This window comes from Chelonia mydas, chromosome 11 (assembly GCF_015237465.2).
Source record: "Chelonia mydas isolate rCheMyd1 chromosome 11, rCheMyd1.pri.v2, whole genome shotgun sequence".
In the NCBI taxonomy this organism is placed as follows: Eukaryota; Metazoa; Chordata; order Testudines; family Cheloniidae; genus Chelonia; species Chelonia mydas.
The window spans coordinates 21,519,420-21,545,829 of record NC_051251.2 but is presented as its reverse complement, the minus strand read 5'-3'; the positions used below and the strand labels follow the sequence as shown (position 1 = coordinate 21,545,829).

General features: G+C 39.6%; 1 protein-coding gene across 1 annotated transcript in view; it reads left to right on the top strand.

Moving 5' to 3' along the window:
- LRP1B (LDL receptor related protein 1B) overlaps positions 1–26,410 on the top strand; it is a 1,293,242-nt gene that overhangs the window by 659,975 nt on the left and 606,857 nt on the right. Inside the window, 1 exon segment of the mRNA XM_043525164.1 lies at positions 25,896–26,118. Coding sequence (XP_043381099.1) covers positions 25,896–26,118 — 223 coding nt within the window.

Below are 26,410 nucleotides of genomic sequence, written 5' to 3'. Positions count from 1 at the left end.
GCAGCAAATTATGGTAGCAAGTCACTGCAGCTGCTGAAACAAGCTGAGAAGGGGAAATAGAGGCAGGGCTGCTGCCTTACCTCCCTAGGTTCTTCCTCAGGCTGGGATGTCCACCTGGATAACCATATGGCAGAGGGCACTTGGACACCTGGATGCACATTAACTTTCTGGAACTCTGGGCAATCTGAGAAGCTTGCAAGATGTTTCTACAGATCATCCAATCCTGTCATGTCCTCATAATGTCAGAAAATATAAAACAGACTTTTATGTCAACAAACAGATAGGATGGAGATCAGTCCCTCTGTGTGTAGAAGCGGTCACTCTGTTGAATTGGTAGATCAGGAATCAAATCACCCTGTCGGCAGCTTACCTTCCAAGAACTCAGAAGGTGTTGGCAGACACCATCAACAGGCATTTTACCATTGATTACAAATGGAAATTGCATGATTCAGTACTACTCAGCATCTTCGCTCAATGGGGGCTCCTGAGATGGGATGCATTCACCTCCCAAAAGACCAAGAAATGTAACATATACTGCTTCTGATGCGCTCCAGTATTACACTATCAGGGCGATTCTCTCCTTCCTGGTCAGACAATCTGACCTTTCCTCACTTACTGTGCCTACCTTGGGTTTTACGGAAGATTTATAAAGACAAGGCATGAGTCATCCTCAACACCCCCAACTGGCCCAGACAGTTTTGGTTTCCATGGATACCCCACTGCTTGGATAGGGGAGCATTCTATGACTAGCCAGCCCAAGGCTCCTTTCCCTTCAGGAGTCCAGGCTATAAATCCTATTGGAGTTTTGAGCTGTTCACCTTTCTTTGGAAGTCTCTTTCTTGACAACAATTACTTCTGCTAGAGGAGTTGGAGAGTTTGGGGACCTTATGGTGGACCTTCCTTATACCTTTCTTCACAGGGACAAGGTTTCTTTGCAACTACATCCAAAGTTCATACCACAAGTGTCTTCTGAGTTCCACTTTAACCAGATGGTTCACCTTCCAGTGTTTTATCTTAAGCTTCACCACAGCATAAAGGAGACAAGACGCTATCCCATGGACATATGTAGGGCTCTATTTTTCTACTTGCACATAATGGCTCCCTTTCAAAAGTCCCCATGGTTGTTTGTCACTGTTGCTGAAAGAATGAAGGGGAAACCTGTCTCTTTCCAAAGGCTCTCTAGGTGGATTTCTTCCAGCATCTTTCTTTGCTATGATCTTATGAAAGGCCCTCCTCATCAAACCCACTCTACAGGAGCCCAAGTGGCATCAGCAGCCTCCCTACTGCAGTCCCCCTCTTGGAAATATGCAGAAGAGCCACTTGAGGCTCCGTATGCATCTTCACGAGGCATTATCCTCTGGTCCAAGCTTTGGCTGCAGATGCCTCCATCAGCTCAGTGATGCTCCACTCTGCGGTACAGCATACTTCCTTTTACCCTCCTCTTCAGTGCGAGCTGCTTGGGAATCACCCATATGGAATACCCTTAGGAGCCAGCATTTGAAGAAAAAAGAAGGTTACTAACCAAGTAGATACTGGAGTTGAGATGTATGATCCATATTGGTATTCGAGATCTGCCCTCCTTCTCCTTGTGTGGGTCCTTTTGGGATTCACAGTAGAAATGGAGTGGTGGTTGATCTGGGCCACCCTTTGTTCCCTTGCCTGAAAGCACAAGGAGACACAAGTCACGGGGGGATCAATGAACACTGCTATTGAAGAGTTTCTGGTCCCAGGAGTACAGAGCACATGCGTACCCACAGTGAATACTCATAGGAACCATACATCTTGAGGAAATCTAGTTATAATTAGGTAATAACCTTCCTTTTTATTTCAAAAAAAGAAAAGGAGTACTTGTGGCACCTTAGAGACTAACTAATTTATTTGAGCATAAGCTTTCGTGAGCCACACACGCTAACACATGCTCAGTAATATTTTTGCTCTTGGAAATATGGAGTGCCAAAATTTTCTTCCCATCACTGAACACAGATGGGCCACTTCATAGGTTGGAATAATTCCCTGACCTGCAAAATATATCATGAAGCCACAATGAAAATGTGAGAATGAAGATAAGCTCATTTGCATGGGACACACATAACACCACCCCTGTCTATAGATGGATAGATCGATCTTTTATGTACTGCTTTGCGCTGTATCAGTTAAAGCACAACTTAAATCAGTGTCAATGTGTGTGCATATTATGTGTTTGATCAAGTGAAGCTAAATCAGTGTCAAGCACTTCAGTGTCAAGTGTTTATTTCTGCTAAATTAGTTGTCCTGCACTGGAGCCAGTATCTAAGATCTACTGCATCTTCAAGGCCCCTGATTATATCAAGTGAATGAAGATCCTAATGAGCAGCTAGGTGGCAATAATGCTGTTTGACACAAGGATTATTATTTTCTATCTGTGTTGCTAACTACTAACTGTTGGTACTTTGGGTTAAAACCTTTAATTTGTCAACTTTAAAAACTAGGATCACAAGCTTTTGAGATTGAAAGACTGCATCTCCAGGTGTGATCTCACCTTTTCTTCAATTCTGCATATGATGAAAGAGTCTTGAGATTCCAAAAGCTTGTGAATTGCAGATTTATGATTAGTTTAATATAATTCTTTATAATGATGTTTATTGTAGCATTTTCTGTATTAGATGGATGAGATAGGTTCTCAAATGCCAGCTATTGCTGACATTTCATCTGCTATAGGTCATAAAATACCAAGGCAAGAGAACCATTTTATAATTTATTTTTAATATTAATAATATAGAAATATTAAAATAAATTCATATTGCACACAATACTGCCTTTTGCATTCTTTATTGTAACTGTAATGTAAATGGAATAAAACTAGTTGATATAAATTAAAATTTTTAAAATGCAGCATTATGGAATTGATGAAAAGTAAGAAGTTCATGTGCAATAGAGACCTGAGTTTAAATCTGCCTATGTTAAATAAAAATGGAGACATTTGTCCATATCAGAGTACCATGAAATAGTTCAGACAAGTAACAGTTTTCTGAAGAAGGGAACAAGTTAAAATAAGGAAAATAAAGGACCATCAGGGCTGAGGAATGTAGGCAACTCTAAGTCGGAAAATGCATACACAGCCTTTCTTTATATTGACCTTGCCTGCATAAGGAATACCCATAGGGACCAGCACTTGAAGAAAAAAGTCATTTCTATTAATTCTTCTCTTTCTTGAGCATCTGCTTCTCATTGTGTCTCTCTCACATTTAAAATATAAAAAACAAGGTCCGTACTTATAAAGGAATTTTTTGGAACCTAAAGGTGCTGATAGTGCCCAGTGAAGTTTGCAGAAACACCCAACCAGGTTAGACTCCTAACTCAGATTGACTTCTTGGAACTTAAATAACTTTGTAAATCTGGCTTCAAGAGCCAAATCCGAAATGGGTCTGTACACCAGCCAGAGTCAGCAACAACACTGTATTTATGGGCTAAACCGTGGAGAACCTACATTAGGAGACTTCTTATCACCTGTGCATGGTGGAGGAGGCCACAGTGGTGATATTTCCCACATTGCACCAGGGAGTTGGAGAAAGTGAGTGTATTGGGAATGTGACCAGTAGATTCTAGCACAGTGTAAATCCACAAAGACTAAACCAGCCATCCTGAACTAACCAGCCACCAACTGTCTACATGAATTGGAATGCCCACTTGTTAGAGTTGAGAATTCAGTCCCTATGCCCTGTTTCAACATAGTTTTCTCATAGCCAAAACTCTTTTACTTGGTTTTGTTCCATTTTTCAGGATTTGGCCCTGATTATCTGTTTCAGACTTATATTCACAGCCTGATTTTCAAGTGAGGCTCAACTTGGCCTCTGATTTTGCATCTACAGTGAATTGCAAATGTGAATATTTACAGCCATATTTACAGAGATGTAAGCACCATAAAATATGTTGCAAATGTTGTACAAGTATTTGTGACAAAGAGGCCTCCTGTCAAAAAAAAAAAAATCAGACCTTTAATTTCAAAAACATATTTGGATTTTTCAGTGTTCGTATACCAAAATCAGTTAGCTTTATTTTAAACTAAAGTCTGTTTGTTAAATTAAGCATATTGTCATTTAAATCTCATGGTAACAGAGTGGCCTGCCTTTTTAGGGGCCAGGAAACCTGGGGCTGGCAAACCCTTTTTAATTAGCCCTGCCACACCTTTGTTGGGTGTAAGTCTTAGAAAGAGAGGAAGCCCAGCAGTTTGGGGCTGGCTTTGGAAGAGAGCAGTTGAGTTTGGTTGTGGCTGGAGAGTTAACTTCTGTGGTGGGACCCTAGAGCAAAAGGTCAGGCTCCAGAGAGGCAGTCCTCGGGCCATTGTTCCACAAGAGGAACAAGGAACTGAAGAGAAGAGCGGGAGCGGCTGACGTCCATTGTGGTGTAAGCCGCTCCCAGTGAGGAAAAGCTTGGGGAGTTAGTGAGAACATGACTTTAGCCTAGGAGGAGTGAAAGATCTTTTGTTTTTGTTAACCTGTGACTGCTCTTGAAGGTGATACTTATTTTGGGACTTTGAGTTCCCTGGAAGTGGACTGAACTTTTAAGTGACCTGTCTGGAGAGATAGGACATGAAAGACCCTGATGGAGGCAACCAAGGGGAAGGCCCAGTAACCCTGCATCGAGACACCAGGAGATGCCAAATGATGATTTGCTTCTGTGCATATGAGGCTTACTCTGGGTCTAGACCCCATTAACACTCATTCAGCTTGGTAAGAATATAAATAGATACAGTTTTGATATGATTTTATACATTGTGATGGATGCTGGAGTTGAGATTTTTTTCCCTTGAAACATTTGAGATCAAACTATAAGAACTTGAGACCTAGGCAAACTGGTTTGGGTAAAATAAATATCTTCCCATTGTATAGCCAAAACGCAAACTCAGTCTGAATGGAATCACTCCAGGATTTGAATCTTGGGGTCTTTGGCGTACTCCAGAAGTTAGGCAGTTAGGATTAAGTCCTGGCGAGAAACCAGAGGGGGCCCCCCTTAAGCACAAACTTGTGCTGAAAATAAATTTACAAAATAGAAACTAAATATTTCATAAAATAAAGACAAAGAGAAGAAGCTTCTAAGATGCAGCGGACACCAGAGTTGCTCTGTGTTAAGACGCAGGCAGTTGAGAAGGAACTGGAATGGCAGTGAGTCCACTTCTCCCTATATACCATTGCTTTGGAGCACAAGGTTGTACAGTGTGCAGGCGTGGACCTGCAGACACTGGTAATTTAAATCTTAAATTGAGAGCGCGCAGATGTGTTCACGTCCTATGGTGGAACACCATTGGGATATACTCAAAGAAAACCATTTCCCACCCAGCTCTAACTGTAGCCCTTTCAGGGCTCACAGGCTAAGCAGCTGACACACTTCCATGGTATTAGGGGAAGCAGTGTTTCTAGAGGTGCTGTCAGTTGGGTCAGACATAGAACCCATAGCACTTTTTCTAAGAAATGGGATATTAGCCATGGTCTCCGAGCCAAATTTCAAATCAAATTATTACATTCTGCATAATTAAATGTGTGCTGTTATTTCATCTGGAAAAGGTATTTTTCTTTGCTTTCTGTCCTAAACTTGTTCTCTGTGCTCTTTAATGGCTGCTCCCTTGCACACCAGAGCAGACTATATTTCGTGATGAGTAAAGTGATCATTATATCTCTTATGTACCTTAGAAGAGAGCTGTGAGGTATAGGTTGGTTAGCATTTGTAAAGTGCTTTGATAGTTGTTACAGAAATGCAAAGCATCTTTTTCATTTTCCTGGCCTTTTTACTGCCTGCAGTTCAGTTGTGACTGGAAGCAAAAGCCGCACAAGAAAGGCTCATCTTGTAGTATTTGTAGTGTGACAAGATTGTCTCAGAAGAAAAACTCTTCTCAAAAATTTCAGGCCAGTTTTTTTAACTAAATAAATTCACCTATGCCTAATCAGTGCTTTTTCTGGAGTCAAACCAGTAACCTAAGGGCCAAAAGTTGCACATCCCATTACTGATCTCCTGTGCCTTCAATTCACTGCCTGAAGACTTTCTTTTTGGACAGCACTGTATTGCTTTTTCGCTTTGTAAAGCTATCTCATCAATAAAATGCAATCATTAAAGGGCCTTTTCAGTGTTTGTTGAAAGAAAGATAAAAGTTTGGTTAGTTGCTATGGATTATTTTTACTAATTTAATTTTTATTTCATAGTGCAAGAGCAATATTATTAAACTTCTTGGCCTGAATCGATTAGCGATCCTACATTTTATATTTAGTTTTGATTTTCTTTTTGCTTAAATGGAATAAATGTGTTCTATACAATGCTGAGATGCCTGTATAATCCTGCAGCAGAACAACATAATGTATCTTCACCATTATTCTGATTTCTCCAAAAAAAGCACAAATAAGTAACAACTCAGGTTTTTTATCTTTTCTTCCACAATATTTACCTTGGATAAGCTTTGTTGTTAAGGGCAGGTGCAAAGGAGGAGCCTTTTATACCTTGCTCTGGAGATCCTTAATGGATGCCATATAACTGTACTGTTTGAGGGCCACTCTTTGGTTGCTGAGCTGACTGAGCTACTCAGCAATCATATAGGGATATGGAGAGCCAATGGTGGCAATATTCGAGGGTTTTGATACATTTCTATTACGGTAGCGCTATTCTGAATCACAAGCCACAACCCATTCTCCACCCTGCTCAAACACCACCCAGTCAAAATGCAGAATCAAGCCCTATGGGGTTTGCTTTTTTTCTTATAATGTTGAACATGCACCTAGAGTTTTACCAGTAGAGACATTCTGTAAATAAAATAATAGTAAAACTAAACTAATTATTTTCTTTAATCCAATATTAACCCAAGATCCCAAATTTCTTTAACTCAAAATTAAATTTTCTTTAATTCAAAAGTGTTTTTTTTTCCCACAACAACAAAGAAGAAATGTTATGTAACAACCTTAATATATAAAAAAGGCAACATATATTTTGGAATCCAAGTATGATGAAAGTGCAATGACACAAAACCCTGCTGTTTATCAGCTTTACAGGTTGATTCTTGTATAGGAGTTTGAATAAAACTTCCGTTAAGATTCTAAAAAACTAAATTGTGCTTTTGAAAGAAGCTAATGTGTAATTTTGTTTAGACAACTATGGTACTAACTCATATGGCAACAATTTGTAGTTCCATGGGCTATTAAAAATATCCTGTGATAGCAGATAAATTACTGTTACTGTTCTTAGAGTTGCTAGCTATGAAAGCAGAATTTTAATGTTTATTTCCCAAAATTGTTGTTTTCCAGTTCATTAACTCCATCTCTGTTATGGAATAGTATCTCCAGTTGAGGCTGGTTGCTTGACCCGCAGAAGTGAGCACAATTTGAAAAGGGGGGGTAGCATATTAATGCTCATAATTATAGATTTAAGTATGCTATCTAGCATCACCCTATTTATGCAAAAAAAAAACCCCATCAAAAACAAAAAACACAAACCCTCTTTTTAAAATAGCCTCAGTGACTGTTTTCTGGGGGGGTAGAGAGTTACTTATCTGCTAAATGTTCAAAGTCCATTAAACAAATGGATAAAAAGGCCAGGTTTGTTTCCATTTCAAGTGGAAGTGAGACACTGAGGTCCATTAAACAATGAATTTTCCCAGAGCATCACAACTACAGATACACCTGTGCCAAATAACATTGTGTGAATCTACTCTGAAAATTCAGTGTTTAATAGCCCTGAACATTTCTCCATTCTTACTGTATTGGTTGGTGTATTGGTAGCAAACTGGGCTGTATACAAAAGATGAAAGAACTCCAGTTCAAAACCTCTGCATCTGATTTATTTATGTATATCCAGTAGTTTCTAAATTCTGTACATCTTAAAAGTGTGTAACAAAAGGTTTTATGTATGATAGAAAAATACTTAAATACCCACAACAACCATGTAAAGCTTGAGAGGAAAAAGAATGGAGACAAAAAAAGTGAAAAGAAGCATTTCACACATTCACACCCAATCTCTTACATATAGAAGTATCACAGTTGTTGGCTAACAGCATCACTAAGAGCAGACAACCTTCCACTGCAAAAAGAAGATACCTACTACTTAATCTTCATCACACGCCACTATAAGTAGCATTTATACCCTACCTCGGTCCAAAAGAGGTAAAATTAAAATATGATAAGATAAGATAAAATGCTTGAGTAGTTCTGACATTTCACTGATACAGATGAAAAACAAACAAACATAACCTTGGTGGTCCACCCTCATGGGTGGGCAAATTCCAGTTGACTCTGAAGAAGAAAACCATTCAGATGACAGACCACTCTCTCCATGGGCTGTATAACAATCCTCCCCAATTGATGAAGTGGATCCATCCTCATCATTATGTACAGATGACCTATGACCAATAAGGCAGGGGTAGAAATAGATGGAGTGCTAGCAGTAGATATCTCATACTGAACCAGATCAACTGCAGCGTACAATGTTTTATACTGTGGGGGTGCAGTAAAAAGAAATATTCCTTCACACTCAGTCCTAGCATCCACAAAGTCTTTCACAGTGGAATTGCTCTGGGGGAGTGACAGCTCTTAGTGAATCTGTGCTATCTCCAATTGGTTACACATTCAAGTTTTATACTTAATGTTAGGTTTTCATTTTACTCTATGGAGAAAAATACTCTCTTCTTTTTTGGACAGACCAGTGGTTTGAGTAGACAAGAGCTAGTTTTGTCTTTCTTGAATTTTGGGAACTCTTATTCATTGTGGTTTGGAAACATGACTGCTCTGTAAGTTAGAGCCTTGCTCTTCCTGGCTGGAGAAGGTCAGCAGGGAAGTATTGGATTGACTGTTGTGGAGCTTGTCTGTAGCGGGGTGGCTATCCCGCTCCTAAAATAGAAGAGTTAAAAACAGCCCTGGAGAGAGCTGCGGCTGGGGATGGCTGATTGGGGAAGCAGCCACAGCTGGGCCACGCCCCAGTCAGTTCCCAGCTGGTCTGTATAAAAAGGCTGTGTGCCAGAGGCCCAAGGAGTCTCTCTTCAGGCTGGGAGAGAGCAGGGCCCAGCTGCTGGCCTGACTGGGTACTGAGGGTGGTGCAGTGCTGGAGCAGGAGCAGGAGCAGGAGCAGGAGCAGGAGCAGGAGCAGGAGCAGGAGCAGGAGCAGGAGCAGGATGAGCCAGAGCACTCCAGGCTGGCAACTCCCCAGGCTGTAAGGCCTGGTCCAAGGCCCATAGAGGTACTGGCAGGCAGAGGAAGGCAACAGGTCTGAACACCCTTGCCTATGATGAGTGGCCTTTACACTGCAGTCTGCCCCAGGGAGCGGGGGCTTGGAGATGACTGGCAGTAGCCCAGACTGAAGCAAGGTGGGGATAGTGGGTTGGGGGTTCCCCAGGAAGGGGAGACCCAGAGGCAGAGTGTGGGGGTACTGTCAGGGGGCAAAAGCCCAGAGAAAGGGACACCGGGGTCTGTGAGAGATACGGGGGCCAGAGCTGTGGCGGATCACCGGCCTGCAGAGGGCGCTCCATGCTTGAAAAGAGCTAATTCCCAAGGACAACCAGCAGGAGGCGCTGCAGGAGGGAGTCTGCTCCTTTACAGCGTCAAAACCTCCCTGTAGGAGTGGGCTGGCTGCCCGTTGTCCTTAAGGAAGCTATAATGTGATGCTTACCTGAAATCATTGTTTGACAATGATCTCACCAGCTATCATATTTGTATCATATTCCTCATTTGTTAAAGGTAATTGAGAAGGTTGCAGCTGGTAGTTTCTGGAATTCCCAGGCTTCTTGGATCCAGTCAATAATGATTTTGACTTGGATTAGAGATGGTACAACTGATTGCTTCTAGCTTCTAGCAATGAATGAATATAAAGTACTATATCCTCATCTGAGGAGAGTGGAAGGATAGCGTAGAGCCACTTCTCTACTCTCCCAATCTTGGGCCAGCTGGGAACTAAAATGGCCCGAAGGATGAGTTAGTCCCGGCAACATGTGACGCATGCTTCCTAATCTTGGCACTTTCTCTCTGTTCTAAGATGCCACCCCATACCACTTCTGTGCTGCTCCAAATGAGATCAGAAATGTTGCTTCACTCAATGTCTTAAAACTAATAGCAGTTCATTATGCATCCTGGCACTTTCTCCATGACATTCATGGCCACCCAGTCAGAGTAATGTTAGACCACGGGGCAGCAATGTACTATATAAATCAACGAGCTGGAGCAAGATCCATGTGCTTATGTGCAGAATCACTAATACTGCAGAACTGGAGAATTGTCCTGCCACATAATAATCTCCATGATTTACCTACTAGGCCTCTGTGATGGGGTGTCTGCCCTACACTGAAATGCAAGGGGTTAATAGAGCCCTACAGAAGCTATGCAGAAAGCAGCCAATAGAAGAGGGGCTGTTATAAGAGCCCAGCAGGCCCACATAAAAATCAGAGCCCAGCAGGCCCTCAGGGCAGAGGAGGGTCAGTAGCTGCCTGGAGCTCAAGGGGTGAGGGCTCTGTCTGGAGTAGACTGCAACACTGTAGAACTATGGACAGCTCAGTGCAGGTAGGAACCCCAGGGAGAAGAGAAGGAGCTCTGGGCAGAGACTGAGGGTGCTGTGGCGGTGGGGAAGGCAGCAATACTAGAGGCGCAGCAGGAAGCTGCGATCCACAGGGTCCCTGGACTGGAACCTGGAGTAGCGGGCAGGCCCGGATTCCCCCGACTCACCTATTGGGAAGTGGCAGGACAACTGACTGCAATCGCCACTGTAGAAGTGGCAGGACAATTGACTGCAGATGCCAATGGGGAAGCAGAAAGACAATTGACTGCAGTCGCTACTGGGGAAATGTCTATACTATGGAGGAACGAAACCTGCCCCAGAGGGAGGAACATGGACAGTGACACAGCCGGAAGGCCGAGCCACAAAGAAGATGCCACGGTTCTGGAGTTGAGAGAGGAGCCGTAGGCGGGAGCAGCGACAGAGTGCAAACCGCAGATGGAGGGGTGTCGGCCTTGAGCTAATCCCTAGAGTACCAGGAGGAGGCACCAGTCTGGTAGAGAGAACTGCGCCCTGTGACAGCCTCCAAAACACTGTGCCAGCGTTCCTAAGCAGGAACAATCTAGCTGGACCATGAGTGGGAGCTCAACAACTTGGTTTTCACAGCATCTGCCAAGCACGGTGCCTCTCCATAGAGAATCTCTTTGCAATCCTGATCAATATGAAATGTCAGATCTTCTGCTTCAAGAGAAGATGCAGCTGCAGTCCTTTAGTAGACACCTTACTACTCCCCTGACCTGATCTTCTTCCTTATGGCTACCCTCTGACACCACTAATCCTCAGAACCTTACTCCAAAAGAGGGAGGAGCAGGTGATGGCCATTTTAATAGCACCTTCATGGTTAAGACAAGAATGATAGTTGGATCTAGTTCATCTATCTGTGGCGATGCTTTAATGCCTCCCACTCAGGTCAGATCTGACACAGAAGTTGGGCACCATGAGCACCCCAACCTTGTATCTCTGAGCCTCAAGATTTGGCTCCTTGATGGCTCTTGAATTTAGCATTGTGCTGCTCAGCAGAAGTCTAGTTTGTACTTTTGTAATAATAGGAATCCCTCTATGCGTAAAACTTGCCTGCAGAAGTGGATGGTCAGTATCTCGTGTGTAGGCTCTGTGTATTTCACATTCATCAATCACAGCATTTGCCATGGAATCCACCCCTTACTTCAAAATTGTGCTCCAGAATCTAAATTTTCATTAAAAAGTTTTTCTAACCTTCATGGCTTTAGAGAAAGCTTTGTAAACATAAGGAAAGGGTATACCTGTCCAGTTCCATCTGCCTGAATCTGCAGACAGCCTGAAAAAGTAACTCCTAGAGAGTAAACTATTATTTTTATTTCATAGTGCCTAGATACCCAGGTCATGGACCACGACCATTGTGCAAAGTGCTGTATAAATACAGAACAAAAAGACAGTCTGCCCCAAAGAGCTTATTACCTAAATATAATACAAGAGACAGCAGACAGATACAGGCAGACTGATGAGGGAGTACAACGAGTCAGGATTGGTCAGGATGATAGGCTGTGGTTTCAACACACTAGCAGTCCATTCATCTCTATTTGTTCTTAAACTTAGAGATGACAATTTTCAATTTCACGTTAATTATTTCATTTTAGGTCATTTGAGTTGTAACCTCCAGCTATAATGTGGTAGTCCTAAAGACCCAAACATTACAATCTTACAATTACTCACTTTACAGTTACTCCCCAAGTACTCAGAGCAAGTACTAAGAGCTTCAACTGCCCAAAACCCATTTGCCTAAACTTCCAATTTTCTCTGACTATTTCTGTGATGCTATTCAGCACAAAAATGTGGCATATCAAAAACTGCAGTTGTGTGGACAGCATAATTTGACTAGAATTTACTATAAAAATGTCACAAGGTCTCCTCTACCAATTTACTATTCATATTTCATTTAAAAACCTCCATTTGAAAATGGAAATGAAGCTGCCACACAATTTCCAGTCAGCTGCACCAGAGTACCTCACAAACCCCAAATACCTTGACTGAGAAATTAGATTCAGCTTTCTACAATGTGCTGGGGTCCTTGCTTATGTGCAGTGAGTTAGTGGTCTCAGTCTAGTTCTTTGGGAGTAGTTCCAGCAGCACATTTACCTTTATTTGGGACCTTTGTTGGAACCTTCCGCAGATAGACGAGGTATTGAATGGGGTTGGAGAAGACTAAGCTACCATTCACTTCATAGACGACATTTCTTTGGGTGAGAGTTGGTGAATGTGGGTGGGGCTGCTTACGCAGCTACCACCCAGGCTGTCCTTGTTCTATGGATAAATAAAGGTCTTTATTTTCCAGGACTGTCAATCCAGCACCTTTCATGTACACTAAATTCATTTACAAATGAAACTGTTTAAATTTAACTGTCATTTGGATCATGTGGAAAACATTATTGGAAATTGAATTTTACCTTTCTAAAATGAGCTGTCAGTCTGACTAGTGGAGCCTCACAGCTTTCTCTTTGTAAATGGGATAATTTGGCTTCTGCCAGAATATTTTTAACTGGACTGATTTTGTCACATCAGACAAAAGGGAAAAAAGTGGCAGGGAAAAATGTTTATAAATCCAAAGAATGGAGCTGTAATATTGTTACTGCAGTTCTCTAATGAACAAATATATACAAATTAACAAAATATATGTAATTTAAATTAAACTAAGCCGGTCAATCTTTGTCAAGCATACTTAGAAAAAGAATTACACTTAGAGCTAGATTCACAAAAGTACCAGGTGCCAAAGTTCAACATTTAATTGGCATGACTTATTTGGCATCACTTAGACTTTGTGGGATAAATTTCATGACTGGAGTGTTGATAAAGAAGGGTAAGGTTTGTTCAGGAAGGACAGGCAGGGAAAAGCGGGAGATGGGAAATATTATGGTAGGAGGAGAGTTGTATGAGTCATTTCTAGAATAGACAACTGAAATGCCCAAAACACAAGATATGGTAATAATGGAGGACTTTAACTACCCAAAAAGAAAAGGAGTACTTGTGGCACCTTAGAGACTAACCAATTTATTTGAGCCTAAGGTGCCACAAGTACTCCTTTTCTTTTTGCGAATACAAACTAACACGGCTGCTACTCTGAAACCTTTAACTACCCAGTTATCTGTTTGAAAAGTATCATCAAAACACAAAATTACCAATAAGTTCTTGGAATGTACTGGGGACAACTTCTTGTTTCAGAAGGTGGAGAAAGTAATGAGGAGTAGCTTGATTCTGATTAACAGGGAGGAATTGGATGCAAATGTGAAGGTAGAAGGCAATTTGGGTGAAATTGACCATGAAATGATACATTTCATGATTCTAAGGAGAAAGAGTGAGAGCTGCAGAATAAGGATGATGGACTTAAAAAAAAAGTACACTTTAACAAACTCAGAACTGGTAGGTTAATTCCCATGGGAAGGAAATCGAAGGGAAAAGAGTTCAAGAGAGTAGGTGGTTTCTTAAAAATGCAGTATTAAAGATTTCAACAACTCAGCCAGAGATTAGGGGTCTATTACAGGAATGGGTGGGTGAGGTTCTGTGGTCTGCAACGTGCAGGAGGTCAGACTAGATGATTATGATGGTCCCTTCTGACCTAAAGTCTATGAGCCTAAAGGCCCAGAAGCAAACAAGCCCAGTGTGAGGGAAAGATAGGAAGAAGCGTTAGAGGCCAAATGGCTGCATCAGGAGCTGTTTAATGACTTGAAAATAAAAAAGGTATTCTATGAAAAGTGGAAACATGGACAAATTCTTAAGGAGGAATACAAAAGAATGGCACAAGCATGTAAAGATAAAATGAGAATGGCTAAAGAACAAAATGAGTTACACTTAGCCAGAGATATAAAAGGCAATTGGAAGAGATCCTGTAGATACATTAGGAGCAAGACAAAGGGAAGTAAAGATACATTACTTAGTGAGGAAGGTGAGCTAATAATGGATGATTTCAAGAAGGCTAAGGTGTTCAATACCTGTTTTACTTCAATCTTCACTTCATTAAGGTGTTTAACATAGTTAACATTAACAACAAGAAGGAAGGAAGACGAGCAAAATAGGGAAAGAACTGGTGAATGAATGTTTAGATAAGGTAGATGTATTCACATTGTCGGGGCCTGATGAAATTCGCGCTAGGGTATTTAAGGAACTACCAGAAGCAATTTCGGAACTGTTAGTGATGATCTATCATGGAGCATGGGTGAAGTCCCAGAGGACTGTTGATGGGCTAACATGCTGAAGGGGAACAAAAAGGACCCAGGGAATTGTAAACCAGTCAGCCTAACTTGTATTTGGAAAGACAGTGGAACAAATTATCAAATGGTCAATATTTAATCGTGATTTGAAGAGTGATCAGTAATAGCCATCATGGATTTGTCAAATTTCATTCTTTGATAGGGTTATTGTTCTAATACAGGGATTGGCAACCTTTGGCATGCGGCCCATCAGGAAAATCCACTGGTGGGCTGGGATGGTTTGTTTACCTGCAGTGTCCGCAGATTCAGCCGATCGCCGTTTCCATTGGCCTCAGTTTGCCGTTCCAGGCCAATGGGGCCTGCAGGAAGTGGCATGGGCCGAGGGACATGTGATTTATTTTGATTTTAGAAAGGCTTTTGACACAACCCCACATAAGCATGTCTGAGACCATTTGTTTTCAGCACCAAGGGCAGTGTTTGGACTGAATAGTCAAATGAACATAAACAGTATCAAAGCTATAATTTTGCTCAAGTGAATGTTAACATTTGTTCACTGTTTCATGATTCACTCCTCCAGAACACAGAAAAATACTGAAAAACGTACTGCACTCTGAGAAATATGCATGTGTTTCTTTTTAATTGAATCTGGCAGAAGCAACACCTGGACATTTTTTTTTAAATATGTATTTTGGCTTTTGCATAAGTTTTGTTGTGACCCTAAAAATGCTGACACATTTTTTTAAATTTAGAAAATATGGGGACCTTAATTATCTACCATCCTCTCCCATCTCCTTGATCCTCTTCCTTCATTTTGAAGTCTGGTGCACTTCTTTGAAATCTTGTGACGTGCTCTGCCTTCATCCTGGGACACTTCCATTTCCACATTTGCAACCCCTCCTATTACACAATTTTTTGATTCCTCTTGCTACCCACCTCTTTGATCCAACTTCCCTGGTTACAGTCTTTAGCCACAATGGAATGTGAATGTCCTATGTGTCATTTAAACAAGTATACAGTCAACTCCAAAGCCTCTGAATCAGACCTCTTACCAAACAAGACCTCTTATGGCCACAAGCTTTGTTCACCTGTATTTGAACTTTAAAGAGGCCTTTTTCAGAGTTTACAGTTTCTTATTTTTTAACTTTCACATATTTCCATTTTGCACAATTGTAACTACTGCTGATTTGTTTACTCTGCCATCCAGTGTAACAAGCTAATGAGATAAACACTCCCTAATTGTATAGACAGAGATCATGTCTTTCTTGTGACCCAGCTTGTAGTATGCAAGTTGGTGACCCGGGATTGTAAGAACCTCCTCAGCACTGTGTATTTTGAATGACATCATTAAACTATGATACTTATTAAATAGGGATCATATCATGGAATGGATCAATAGGAATATCTGCCCATTGTGAAATACACCACTCTCATTTCTAATCATAAAAGGCTTTCATCACACTTATGTGATTTGTTTGTTAGTTTTTGGATTTCAGCTACAACACTTCATCTAACTTTCATCAAACTCTTCTTCCCTGTCTCCTCCTCTGAAATTATTACTTGGAAAGCAAGAATTTTAAATATGCTGGGTTACTAAATTCACTTAAGATAAATCTGAATTAATATGATTAAAAATAAACCTGAGCCATAAGGAATAAACTATTTAATTTTCAGCTTTGTTTTTGATAAATTGTGTTTCAGACTTGAATTCAAACTTTTGATGTTTCAACTCTATCAGGAGATTGCAGTATATCTTTCACTTAATCCAGTAGAACATATATGACAACACCTTAAATTTAAAGATTAAAAGCTAAGTGTGTTTGTGCTTCCAAAATATTAACACTTAAAAAGTAGCATCTGGAAAGGTTACTTAATTATCTCTATAAGGTGACTTGATTTAGTGTCTGAGGCCATATTTCTCAATGACGACCCAGGTCTTCATGCCATTGTCACCTTCATAGTGGGTCATGGCAGTTTGCTATAAATACCACTACAGGATGCTCAGAATCTTCTTCTAGTATATCATTCAACTTCCCATGTTCCTAGTAATGTTAGAGTACTTATTACATCAATTCATCATCAGCTCCATTCACTTCCTATTTGCTTCTAGATGCAACTCAAATGGTTTGTTAAATGTAATCTATAAAATCCTGTTTCATTTGTGTGGAAGGTATTTGGGAGACTGCTTCTGTCCTCCTGTATTGTCACCAAACTTGAAAGCACTTGAGATAATGGGATTTGTTTGAAAGCCCCCAACTTGGGAATTCATACCACTTCCTGGTCTGGTGGAACATGGGTTTGTCAACCTCTGGGGGAAAAGTAATAATGGATGTCAGTCTATAATTTTGCTTTGGGGATATATTTTGTTTTCGTTTGGCCTTTTAATTAAGAAGATATTAGTTGCCTAAACTGAGTGCATGTGCCAGAGACGTCAGTAATTTGGCATATTTGGGGAAAGATTATACTCCCCACCCCCGTATTCAGGTTGTGACAGACACAGACCAGTGGGGTACAGGAGTCTGGTAGAAGGCAAATATACTGGCCACTGGATGAATAGTTTTCTGTTCCCTGAGTGAACAGAGCAGGGGCTGCCCTAGAGCAATCAGGAACCTGCTAGAACCAATTAAGAAAGGCAAGCTAATCAAGACACCTGGAGCCAATTAAGAACTTTCTAGAATCAATTATGGCAGGCAGGCTAATCAGGACACCTGACCTCCCATCAGTTAGTAGGGGGGTGCCTAAGGAGCTGGAAGTGAGAGGATGTGCTGCTGGAGGACTGAGGAGTACAAGCATTGTCAGACACCAGGAGGAAGGTCCTATGGTGAGGATAAAGAAGGTGTTGGGAGGAGGCCATGGGGAAGTAGCCCAGGGAGTTGTAGCTGTCACGCAGCTATTACAGGAGGCACTCTAGACAGCTGCAATTCACAGGGCCCTGGGCTGGAACCCAGAGTAGAGGGCAGGCCTGGGTTCCCCCCAAACCTCCCAACTCCTGATCAGACACAGGAGGAGCTGACCTGGACTGTGGGTTCCACCACAGGGGAGGTCTCTGGGCTGTTCCCCGACCTACGTGTGGATCCGCAGAGACTGTGGGGGTCGTTCTTCTCTTTTTCCCTATGTTGGCCAGTGATGAGGTTATCTGAGTGAACGGCAAATTTGAGCCACAAAAGTGGCCAAACTGTGGGCTGCCGTGAATCTCTGAGGCAAGCAAATCCGCCAATAAGCGCGGGACCCACCAAGGTAGAGGAGGAACTTTGTCACAAGGTATAATAGCAGCAATTATTCCCTTTGAAATCAGTGGAACTACTCAGAAAGAATGGTTGGGAGATGGAGGAAGGGATTTTCTCTCTTCTACTATATGCATAATTACATGAATAAAACAAAGTGTCAGGTGCCAACTCTTTAGGTTCAGGTTGTATTCTGTGTGGGAGTGGGTGTGTTGGTGCGGAGAGGTATACATTCAGTACACCAAGAAAGCAAAATTTGAATGAGTCCATGAATATCCTCTAAAAATGTGTTTTAAGAATCCACTTTGGAACTATAACAATTTCAGACATAACATCCCTTACCTTCATTTAGAACTGAGAGAAATGCATGAAAAATTCAGCATTACTGCACCAAATTGCTCAAGCTAATTACGCTTCTTAAGGTAAAGGGTATTGAATTATATTTAGACAGAGTAGCAGATTAAGCCAGAATAAATTTGGTAACTGCTAAAGAATGCAGCTTTTCAGGATTATGTCTCATAGCTTTAATCTCTTTACTGCAGATGGAGGAAAAATAGATTTAGCTATTATGATGAGCGAGAGAGTGAGATGGGCACTTTGTTTATATTCATTTAGCATAAAATTCTGTTGAGTATTTAGCCTCTGGCAAAAACTACAAGCTGTTTTTTTGTTGTTATTATTAGCTTTCTATTTCAGTAGTGATGCAATTATTTTTAGTATAGTATTTACACATTTGCAGAGACACAAATCCATATGTGGAGTGAGAGAGGCAGAGAATATGGGAGATCAGTGGGTGTACTGCATATTTACCTCCATGAGTTTGAGAATGCAATACCTTGAGAGAGCAGTGTAAGGATTTCACATGAAGATAAAAAGTTGATTGTATTATCTACTATCATATAAGATTCTGCTGTACCAGCAATTGGTTTTCAGGCATGTTGTGGACCCAAGATTGTTTGCAGCATATATCATTGCAGAAGCTTGTTATGGTGGACCAGGGGCAGAGCCAAGACTCCAGTTACTTCTGTTTTGGTTTTAAAGTGTGATTAGAATTTATTTGACAATTTGAGAAGCATATTTTGTTTTCACTCTTTCATAAATCAAAAAAGAGCTGAAGGATTTCTGCTCAAACTTTCCAAAAAACATTTACCATCAGTCAGAGACCACACATTTCAGTCTAACATTTTATGTCTTGAAAAAAAGAAGTAAATGCAACAGCAATATGTAATGAATATTGTGGATAAAGCACACACGGCCGGTGCCCATTATTATATCACTGTTATATAAAATAAAAGTGTGTGTGTTACACAAAAATTGATAAGCTGTTTTTGTGAGTGTGAGATTTATAATTACTTGTGGCACTATAATGCAGCTATAGCATGATTGAATATTTTCCACACCTAGGATTTTGTTTTTTAGAAAGCAGTACAGTGGAGTTGATTAGAACCCAACTGTATAACTTGGTAGCTCCAGAGCTAGAGTTTTACCCTTTGTTTTTCATTCCCATCTTTAAAACAAACAAAAAAAGTGAAATTAAATTTTAAAAGTTGTTGTTGCAAATTTTGAGCTTGCAGATTTAACCACAAGAAAATAAAGAAATACTATCTATATTTAATATTTTTTAAAATTATTGGCTGACTGATTAATATAGTTCTGCTATTGGTACCTTCATTTTTACATTTCCTGATTTCTGAGTTCAAATTTTAAACTGTAATGAGGCATTAACGCATAACCAGATCCTGAGAGGTGCTGAGTATCTATGACTTGGCCTGGTGCCGCCTTCTTTATATACACACATATTATATTATATTATATTGTATTGTATTATATATAGTATAACAGAATGTGTCTGTCTCTTTGATGTAGATATATCTACACTATATGGTTTTATACATTCAGAATATAATTTTTTCCTAACATTCCCTCATCTTGAATTTATTTTTCAGTAGCTTGGATTTAAAATACAAGTTTTTATTCTATTTTATTATGGTTTTTCCCCATGTCAAGTACTGATTCTAATGTCTTAACACTGCTGAAAATGTGTGGATTAATAGGAAGACAATGCAATTTTGCCAAGCTTATTCTGCATATTTTTCTCCTTTTCCCAAACAAGCAAATAGTCAATAATAGGCATTCCCTCTAATTTATGCACATAGCAGTTACAGTACATTGTGAGTGGAATTACTCTATTTTCCCCTAATACTAAGCAGTCTTGCTGAACTTATTCTTAGCAGTCACACACAATCCCCTTTTCATTTCCACGCATATTATGTGTCATTGGATCTGGCAGAACCACTGACGTGAGGAGCAGCAAGCAAGCTTACAGCTTTTGGTAGTCCTACTGCCAGCCCATTGTTTGTTGAAGTAGCTTGGAAGCACTGATTACTGAGGTTGCCTACAGATGAAGAGAGAGATTGAGCAATAGCAGGGTGGATTTGATTTAATTTAAATCATGATTTAAATCACTAGTCAGGAAGACTCGATTTAATCATGCTTTTCTACATAAAAGTGCCTTCTTGTTGGTTGTTATAACCTTAATACATATTCTTCACAACTCAGAGATGTAGGTTTCATTTTTAGAAGGTACACGCTGTACATTTTTAAACAATGATTTATTCTGAAAACTTTTCAGATTAGTTTTACAGCTATATCAGAAAATGAATGATTGTCTGGTTATTTCATTTACCTTTGGTAAATGAAGCAGATATTTACGAAATCATTGGGAGGTGAACTATCTCCAATTCAATAGGGGTTAATCATTAATATTTGGAGGATTTTCTTGCCATGCTGTATTAGGAAGAGAAGATCACCAGACAGATATTTAAATTGTTTTAGTTAACTAAAACAACAACGTTAAGTATTCTGGATTTTTTTCTTCAACAGCAAGCATATAATATTTTAACAAAACAAGCATATGTCCCACGATTCTCACATATATCTCCAGACTTCTTCTCCTTGTCCAGATCTATTCCGCCCCCAACAATCTTCTATTCATTGAACTTTTTGAAACTTTGCACTTTTAGAGAGAGGTAAGGGATTGACTCTGTGTACACAAATTTGCAGAGGGACAATAGAGCTGAGGTCTGTTGTTTCTCACCTCTATATATTATTTATTTATTTAAAACATTTTTGTTAACAAGCATGTTACCTCTGAAGACACAAATCCACAGTTTGAGAACTGCAAAACTAAGGATCTCTGATGGGTATCTTCTAGACTGAGCACTGAGTCCCATTGAGTAGATAGAAAGATTAACCTAAATAATCTATACAGAAACCTGTGGAACCACATAAGATTGGGTCCCTAAGCCATGAACTATTGGAACTCATTTACAAAACTTTTCTTAAACATTACATAAATATATTCTCTCATACTATAGTATTAGAATTTATAATCCTTATTCAATGATGAGATATCTTCGAGCTATAATGTATCTTAATTAAAACTCTCTTTAGATAGGTTTTTTCCTCAAAAAGCATTTTATATAAAAAAAAATCCGATTTAAATTAAAAAATCCAGTTTTTTTTATTTAGAAAAAAAGCATTGAGTTTTATCCACCCTGAGCAACAGTGGCTCATCCATTTGTAAAGCTCTCACTGCTGCTAAGCAGCTTGACTGTGTTATCACACCTATGTAGTTAAGATTTTTCAGGTTTTTTCTGGTATGTACGATTACTGTTTTCTTTCTTTTGAAGTGTATTGGTTTCAACTCTGGGGATGGTGTCCCCAGGCATGTTTTTTCAAGGCCTCATCTTTGTCTAGGACCACAGGACTGCCAGCCATTTTGCAATCCTTGAAACTGATTCTGCCGTACTTTCAATTTATTTTCAAGACTTATTTATAATATGTAAGAGGTTGAAATATCTATGTGCTTATCTGAAGCTTATCTAAACATTTTTAGAACTTTCTTGTGTTTTCTTAGTCTCTCACCTTCATCCACAAAAGCAAATCATATCATTGTCTTTTCTCTCACATCCGTGGGCTCAAGTTCAAGATCATTTATTGTCCAATTTATTTATAAATAGTGTAGACTGAGACTGTATGCTTCAGTTTTAATCACATATATCAAAAAAGTTGCTTTTACTGCTCTTCAGAAAGACAGAACTAAGATGCAGTATCATTGATTTCCATTCAGGTTTAGCACAACACATAATAGGGTGCAACATATTTATCATAATGAAGATGATGGAATGAGCAAACAAAGAGATGGTTTCAGAACAATATGGTGGTTCAGAAGGAAATTGAGGTCATTTCCTACTGTGGACATGAAACTAATGTCATCTGTGCATTAGAGCAGCTCAAAATGTATGAGAAGTTTAAATTGCCAGATAAATATATAAATAATTCAGTAACTAGTAGATCCCCCCCGCCCCCCTTCCAGGCTGCATTGTTTTACTTGCTTTAGAAGAGGTGAATATAGAGAGTGACAGTTTGTAACTAGCATAGCAATGAAGGAGATTTGTTTTGATCAGTACACAAATTCATAGCTACTATCCTATTCACTGCTGAGACAGCCATCTGTGTTACTGCAGATATAAACCAGTAAGGGTAAGTCTATACTGCGCCCCCCCCTCAAAAAAAAAAAGCCGGTGACAAGAGCCGGTCTGAGATTCTTCCCTCTCACTGAGTCTCAGAGCCCGGGCTCCAGCCCAAGTGGGAATGTCTCCACTGCTATTTTGAGCCCTGTACTGCAGAGCCCTGTGAGCCTGAGTCAGTTGACCCAAGCTTGGAGACTCACTGGTGTTTTTTGCACTGTAGAGGTACCCGTAGTGATTTCCAAGCTAAAAGTAAGTTATTCTACAATGAATGTTCTACAATGGCATTTGATTGGTTGGTTTTGAATATTGTGGTGGTCGTCTGTTGTGAAATGAATGGTGGTTCAAAGCTACGTTCCATGCACCCTTTGATCTTAGTCTTGTTCTTCAAGGGAGCCTCTGTATTGCCCTCTCCTGAGCAGGAGGCACTGACTGCAGCCCAATTCATTGCTGCCTTCTAACTGGCACTAAATCCACAACTCTTCATAGGGAAACAGGCAAAAAGCCTATTATTGTTATTAATACATATGTCTATTATAGTGCCTAGAGAACACAGTTAAGATCAGGTTTCAGAGTAGCAGCCGTGTTAGTCTGTATTCGCAAAAAGAAAAGGAGTACTTGTGGCACCTTAGAGACTAACCAATTTATCTGAGCATAAGCTTTCGTGAGCTACAGCTCACTTCATCAGATGCATCCGATGAAGTGAGCTGTAGCTCATGAAAGCTTATGCTCAAATAAATTGGTTAGTCTCTAAGGTGCCACAAGTCCTCCTTTTCTTGTTAAGATCAAGTTTCCAATATGCTCTGTGTTGTAGAAATATCTCTTCTTCACATTACGTTGTCTTGTGGGAAGACATTGCACTTGAAACACTAGTGCATTTGTGAGATTTTCTCCTTCTCTAGTGCTTCCTGATCGTATGATTAGAGCCCTGTGCGGAAACAAAATTTGTATCCGCATGCGATCTGCGAACATGGTCCGTGAATATCTGTGTCCGCAGATATAAAATGGATATCTGCAGATTTGCAGGGCTCTACTTATGATGAGAGGAGACCTGGAAGAGAGAGAGGGAGAGAGAAGGTGTGGGGAATGGCAGATAGGAAGGTACAGGCAGGCTCCTTGGTATTCTATGATTCCACTGCTGTGGAATTCACTGTATTGCCACACAATTATGCTCCACAACCCCAGGTATCATTTGTTTCCATCTCTGATCATTGAAGAGAGAACTGGGAATGCAAACAAAGTGTAAACTGGTGGAATGTTGCTTTTGAAAACCTGAAAAGAGCTAAAACCCTAAGCTAAAAGAGTGATAACTCAGAAGGGTAGGAGCTGGGGAAGGAGGAAAGCCTGAAAAGGAAAAATGAGAATTGCGATGGAAGAAGCTCTAAAAGAAAGCTGCAGTCCAGGAATGATGATGATTGGCAGGGCAGTGTTTTTGGAGGCCACAGCATTGGTTGTGAGAACCTTTCCTGTGTGGGCTTGATAGTGTCAGAGACCTCAGGTGTCTTAATTTATCCCTGTGCTGAATTTGGTTGTGCATTTTCCATTGTGCTAGCCACTACACAAACACACACAAAAAAGATGATCCCTGCCCCAAAGAGTTTACTATCAACAACGTGGTCCGCTAAATTCCAATTCTGTAATCGGTTACTTGTGCTACAGTAAAAAAAAAACCAAAAAAAAAAAAAAACCTGAAAGAATCCAGTTTGATTTTGAGATCTTGAGTAGAGCTTTGATATTATTCAGCAAGTATGAGATGGAAAGGACCTATTAGCTCATCCAAACCATATATCGGTAAATGCACATTTAGTGTTTTTTTTCCCCCCGGTCTTACTTGAAATGCAATAGGTGCATTTATCATAACATTTATGACAGCTAATAAACATTATTTTAAGATACTGTTTTTGTGACTGTAATTTTAAATTAATTGTATTTCTTTGCTATTTTTAGCTTTCTCAGTTTAATACGCTTCTCATGTCATTTGTACCATGCTCCATGCACAATATAATTAGTAACTCTGGGCTATATCATGCCACCAGTTTTTAATGGTCAGTTTGTGTTTTTTAAAGAATAAGCTTAATATGATCAGTTCATTTTAACACAATAGAAGCAGCTTCCTCTAAACTACATGTATTTAAAACATTATTGTAATGTATTTTTTATTTTTAAAAGTCTTCTTGGATGTGAGACCCTTTTGACCTACACTCAAAATATACTCTCATTTGTTGTAAGGTATTAATAATGTAACAGAATTTTCATTTGTCTTCTTTGCAACTCCACGTTCTTTCCCAGGCATCACATATTGCAATATTAAATGCTCAGTGGAAGCTACAATTACTAAAACAATTAATTTTTAGATAATTATTCAACAAAAAGATACCCTGGGCTTTACATAATGTTCCATTAATGCTGATAACTAACAGATAATTTACTAAATCTGGAAAATCAAATCTTTGATTCTCAAGGTAATATTAATAACATTCAGTAACTAGAAATTGAATTATTCTTGAGATAGTGTTAAAGTCATGGCAAGATGGTCTTCTATTTACAAATGCAATTTAGTCTCATGAGAAGGTAATCTTGTTAAAATATTGTCAAGTTAATTGAAATTGATTTGTGTTTACTAAACATCGTGAATGGTAATCAAACTATCAGGCTTAGAAGCTTTTGTGGTATGTTTAAGTCTTTGATAGATTTCTGTTAATCTTGCACAGGATGTTTCATTTTGGAAAAATAAATGTACTAGAGGTTCTTCAGGGCTAGTAGTCCTTCCTTGTCTGTCTTCCCCCAAAATGGATAAAACTGAAATATAGAGTAAATTGCCTTCTTTTGTGAAATGTTATGTTTTGGAATATCTGAGAGCATCTAGAACTCTGGATTACTTTTGCATTTATTATATCTGTCAATATACATTGTACATTTGCTTCTAGCAGCTTAATTATTTCACAATTTTGCTGATCTCTACTATTTGTAACAATCTTAGCTTCTACATAAATGAAATTCTAATAGCCTTTATAGAAAGAAAAAATACAGTGAAGCAGTTTAAAAAGCAGGATAAACACAACATAAGGATAAGACACATACATTTTTGAGTTGATGCACTTAGTTGCATAAGAATTTCATGTCTAATCAGCAGTACTGGCTCCCTCAAGGCACATCTTTTTCAATACATTAAAAAATTCTCTAACAAAAACAGAACAAAATCCAATGCAATTGCACATTTGCTGGAATATTTCACATCTTTAGTTAACCTGCTCCCTCATGCCTTACAGTATTCATTAGCAGATTTCTCTGTTTATGGCTGATATTATATGGTTATGGTTATGGGTTACTAACAGATGTAACCACTGAAATGAATTAGAATGAAAACTTGTTTTACAAAATGCCCCACTGGGGACCTACTCATCAAGCTCACCCTCTTAAAAAATAACAAAGCAAAAACAGACCCACAACACTTTATTTTCTTTCAACAGAAAACTTTTCTTTACCGACTATGGGAATGTTGCCAAAATTGAGAGATGTGACATGGATGGGATGAATAGAACAAGGATAGTAGAATCTAAAATTGAGCAGCCAACTGCTCTTGCAGTAGATCTGGTCAATAAATATGTTTACTGGATAGACATATATTTGGACTACATAGAAGTTGTTGACTATCAAGGAAGAAACAGACATACAGTAATTCAAGGCCGACAAGTAAGTATTTATTTGATGATTCTGCTAATATAATAAAAAAGTAATAATATTAAAAGAATGTGCATAGCATTAACAAATATTTGTCATAAGATTCACTATTCTTGTTTGGTCCAAATGAGTCCCGTAAACAAGTTCTCAGCTGCATGTTCTATTTTATGTGCTGTTTATTTCACCTTACAGTGTATGGGCCAGATCCTGTGCTGTGACTCTTAGGAGATGCACATGAGAGATAATCTAGGAGAGGAGAGGAAACAGATGTAAGGATCTCAACAGGGGGAAATGGAAGGACATT